At 39.1% G+C, this 5,000-nt stretch overlaps 1 protein-coding gene across 2 annotated transcripts in view; it reads right to left on the bottom strand.

Annotated features, from left to right (window-relative positions):
- The window catches only part of LOC137982377 (peroxidasin homolog), a 21,812-nt gene that overhangs the window by 8,155 nt on the left and 8,657 nt on the right, over positions 1-5,000 (bottom strand). For both annotated transcript variants that reach the window (XM_068829491.1, XM_068829492.1), the window contains 2 exons: positions 2,558-2,818; positions 1,268-1,381 (listed from right to left, as the gene is read on the bottom strand). In XM_068829491.1, the coding sequence (XP_068685592.1) occupies positions 1,268-1,381; positions 2,558-2,818 (375 nt within the window). The remainder of the gene's footprint in view (positions 1-1,267; positions 1,382-2,557; positions 2,819-5,000) is intronic.

Here is a 5,000-nt window from a genome sequence, read left to right as displayed (position 1 = left end):
AATACATATTAATGTGCCCCCTGAGTATCCCATAATGTCTTTCGGAACAATAGAAATCAAAATGGCCGCCGTATCCGAAAAAGGTCTATTGCACATTGCTCTATTGTTGTTGTTGTCTCTAGAGGTTGGTTGAAAACGTCCTATTGTCACGTTGGGGTAAATACAACTGTTTATTATTCCCCTATTATGCTATTTTACCATATTTGGTCAAGAGAACGCACAAAATATGAGACCGTGATACACTGTAGTGCCCCGGTTTGACCGGTGTAGAAGAGAGCAAATACGGACGGAACGGGGGTTTTTTTAATGAAAGAAATTGTTTTCAACACGATGTAAAGCTTGACAATTTAGCTTGTCATCGCTTTGACACTCGTCAATTCTTTTGTCCAATCCAAGAAAGGACATTTGCCTGGCTCTTTTGCGCTGTTTACATCGTTCGCAAGCGCCCTGAAGGACAGGTGATGCATTTTTTTTAAAAACACTCTTACCAAATAAAATTAAAGCAAAATGACACCTTTTTGTAGAGGAATAATAAATCTGTTGTTCGGTGATTTAACAGATCAATGAACGAAATGATATATGAAATGAATCAAATACTGAACTGCGGATATGAAATCAAGTAAAGCTATGATCCTCGCATTTATGGACGCAATTTTTACAATTGCGTAGAGAAGCCTCAAAATTTCAGGAATCCAACGGGGTTTGAACCCGTGACCTCGCGATACCGGTGCGACGCTCTAACCAACTGACCTATGAAGCCACTGACGTTGGGAGCTGGTCATTTGTGGGTTCTAATTTTTTATTGTCTGGGTCACAAAGCGTTTCTTGGTGCTCAATTATTAGGAGGGAAATGAGTTTGATTTGCATTTGCATGGTTATGAACCAGGACTCACTTTGAAACTGAGGCATACAGCAACTCGGAAAGGGCTTATCGTTTCAGTTCTGTTTACTTTGTGTCACAAGTCACTAGGGAGATTTCTAACCAAAAGAATATTCAAATTTAACCAGTAAGCCTCGTAGCCACGTGTGAATATTTACTGATATATCGAACGGGGCCTGTACTTGGGTTTCACTCACGTGATCAACAGCCATGTTTTTTCAAGGAAAACAAAAGAAGACGTTAGCGTAATAATAGCTTTCAATTCCCGGAGGATTGGATCGGGACACCAACACGGCCGCCATTTCATTGTTTGGGGATACCAACATGGCGGCTGTGACGTCATGTGAAATCCAAGAATTGCTTGTATTTCTGGAGATATGAACTTACCCTGTGCCTTTTTGCTTCTTCTTCCACGACACAATATGACCACTGTAGCAATTAGCACGACGAAAAGAACACCACCACCAATAGCCAAATAAGCCCATATTGGAAAAGCCTCCTCTTCAATGGAACAAAAAGGACATATATATCAGTATAAAATAATTCAAACGGCTGGCAAAACTAGTTGAACCTGACTGGTTTTATTTTACAATAAAGTGGCCCTATAACAAGATTAATTAACCAAAACTCCTTGTGTTTAGGTGACCAAAGCCTACATTGCTTACGTTGGCACAACTTTTTATATACCAAGCTCGCACACTGTGTTGATGACCATGAAGAGAAAATAAATGGATTTTTAACTGGAAATCGTGGCAGCAAACTACGCGTCCCTTATCATAAGGCTTTCACCATGCTTTGTTCTGTTCTAAGGCACAAAAAGAAGAACTGCAGCTGCTAAAAAAAAGTCAAAAGCAACCGCCTTCAGTACATGATTATAACTTGCGAGCACCCAGAAGATTCCCTGCCAGCATGACGCATAACTTCCTTGTGTACCTTGTAGCAGAACATGCGGGAAAGGCTTATTTATTTGTTTAGAAAGGCAATAAGGAAATAAACCGATGGAGGCTGAGCGATGGCACATATGCACCATTCGTGAAGCAACCGACCTCCCGTTTCTCGAAAGTTCCGAAACTTTACGGGCCATTTTCGGGTGTAACAATTCCGTTTGTATCTCAAGAACGGACAGGATTTAACTTCGCAGTCATTTTTCTTTTTGTTACCTTGAAAACATGTTAAAAGATCGGCTTTCCAAAACAAGTGGTTGGTGTTTCACAAATGGCTTTTCGGACCCGAAAAGTTCTCGGGACGTTCGAGAAACGGGTCCCAGGCCAGGTATTGTGCTTCATTTCTATGGCACATTTTTTATATGGATATAAACAAATTAAACTAGTTTTACAACAAGAAGAAGCAGAAGAAATAACTCAAAATGAAAATCATGAACGTGATAAAAAGATTTGTCATGAAGTTTGTTTCTTAAAGCAAATTCGTATCATATTTTACTAAAATGACCTCTGATGAAGTGGTTCGTGCACGGTTCTGTGAACATTTGCATTATGCATATTTTAGTGGTTCTTTCCATTATGATCGCCCATTATCAAAGGGACTGGGGATATGCCAAAGACCCCTACAAGAAGGAAACCTCTCACAGTCCACGTTATCGCTTTTTATACATTCAGCTGTTAATGGTTTTGGAAAGTGAGAATAAAGAAGCGCCACTGAATGATTCCTTTAACTTACCAGTAGCAATTGTAACAGTGACAGACGCCTCCGGTCCAACTCCCAGCCTATTCAAAGGAACACATCGATACGTTCCTTCGTCTTTAGTTGCGACAGAGGCCAATGAATAGAGGCCTTTACTTGTGTGTGTGATCAGTTTGCCATTACGATAAAACTTGTATTCCGGAGAAGGGTTTGCACGTGCCCTGCACGTGATGTCTAGACGTTCTCCTTCCTTCATCTCGCCAGATGGGATGGTTACTTGTGTGTCCTTAGGTTTATCTTTAAAATTAAAAAAAAAAAGAACGACAACAAATGACAGTGAATTTCGTTTATTTCAAAGTGAACTTAAAACAGCATCTTTTTTTCCCGCAGAGTCTCGGAGAAGTATTTTCCTTTGTTCAATGATGAATTTCTGTGTCGAAATTGGGTTATTGATAATTTCAATCGATTACAAATTGGTGTTTTCGTGTATTGATTATATTGGTGTATTCTCTTGACGTATTCAGAGTATCATATGCATATGAAATTACGAAAATATTCCTGCAGATGACCAAACAATCTCGCTTGGTAATCGTCGTGCAAATACGTCAAGGCTTTTTGCATTCAAACTGGGCGTCGCCATAAATTGTTTAACAAATGCAACACGGCCATCTCAGTTGACTGGGTCCCCCAAAGTGTTTTTTTTTTTTTTTTTGGCGGATAATTATCGGTTGCAACATCGTAAATATATCAGAGACCCTTTACGTTTTTGCGCCCAAGCATATCATCTTATATTCGTTTGCCTTTATGTGTTATAATTCTAGTCAGCTGACATAAAGCTTTCTACTTTAATATTAAAAAGACTGGTCGGAACATAATTTACCCCAAGTAAAGCACCGCAAAAGTATCCCTAAATGTTTTCCTATATTTTTTCTATATCAATTTATTAAAATTTGCGAGACCCCTTGCCGTCATGTAATTCTTAAGTAAAAAAAGTATAATGCACGATGCTTACATGAAACCATTGCAGGAAATTTGCAATCATTGTTTTAATTTCTTTTGGAGGATTTGCGGTTATATATTCGCAGGATATTTGATGAATATTTAAATAACAATTTAAATAACAAAATAGGGTCGTTTGGCGAAAACTAAATGATTGTACTTAATGCTGAATGATATAACCATTGACAATGTATAACTACTTGGACTAAACGAATAAAGTTGTCGGCAAAATAGTTCCAATCGTTTGAAACAGACGTGCAAAATTGTTGCAAGCTGAAGCCACAGAGAACACACCAAGCATCCGACCGTCGGATTGAGACCAAAAAGTGACAAGAGCTTCGAATAAGGACAACATGTATCCGGCCAAGACAACAAGCTATAGAGAAAAGCTAACAGGCAAATTGACTGTTTTCCACGTAATGCTATTTTCCTTCTAGGCACGTCTGATGATGGTTGATTTTTTTTTCCAATTTTCGACTAACGCATCAGAGAAACTTCACCATCGCCTTTTGTTTTCATTTCCTCGGGATCTGGTAAACAGGGTCATTCATATAGAGATTTTGTTCGATGTCGACACGGGAAAAATCTTTTACCAGCAGACGCCGACCCCGTCCGTGACCATCCTGTCCGGATGCCAGCTCAACCAATAACGTACACACCTTAAATGGCCACCATTTTAGAATTCTTTTGTTTGCTTGCAAATTAGCCCTTGTTTAAAGGTTACATATTCTTTTGAATTTTAAGCTTAAGAACGAGGCAATAAGGGCTAATTTGCAAGCAAGCAAAACAATACAAAAATGACGGCCACCTTGGAATAAGGTGTATAAGAGACATGTGGGAACTTGGACATCGAACTTGGTGCATCACGTGACAATTGTCCTGCTCTTTTGCTGGGACTGAAGTGAGGCGTTTTCGGAATTGTAGTATGGATATTAGTTTCGATTTTGACTCGCTGAATACTCGGGAAAGAAAAATCGGGATACGGATCATGCGCTAAACCGGAGTCGAAGGTTACTATTAGGCAATTCACATCGACATTATTGGATTATTGGTAAGAAGAGAAACATAACTAATCTGGCGCCACGACCTTGATTTCCCCACAAAATGAAGGTTAGTTCCTCGGTTATCTGTGGATTAATTTACTCTGCAGCACAAAGGCTGCAACGCTTGCCTGACGAGGGACAGGGGCACCCAACGAGAATATAGTTCAAAACCACTTAGATATAGCATTGTTAAACGTATTTTAGATGATTTAAATGGTAGATATAGGCATATTTTTGTCCCCTAAAAAAGTTTCATCTGTTCGGCTTTCTTAGCTGAAAGTCTAGTGATTCGAAAATTTCAGCCAGAAAAAAAATTCCCGAAAATTCTAGATGGGCTTTTTAGGGTAAAAATCCGTTAAAAATGGCAATATACCATCCTTTAGATGTTCGAAAATCCTAGGAGAGGCAGGCAAGCAAGAAATTTTACAACAAACGTT

This window comes from Montipora foliosa, chromosome 13 (assembly GCF_036669935.1).
Source record: "Montipora foliosa isolate CH-2021 chromosome 13, ASM3666993v2, whole genome shotgun sequence".
Taxonomy (NCBI): Eukaryota; Metazoa; Cnidaria; class Anthozoa; order Scleractinia; family Acroporidae; genus Montipora; species Montipora foliosa.
This window is presented reverse-complemented; position numbering and strand designations above follow the sequence as displayed.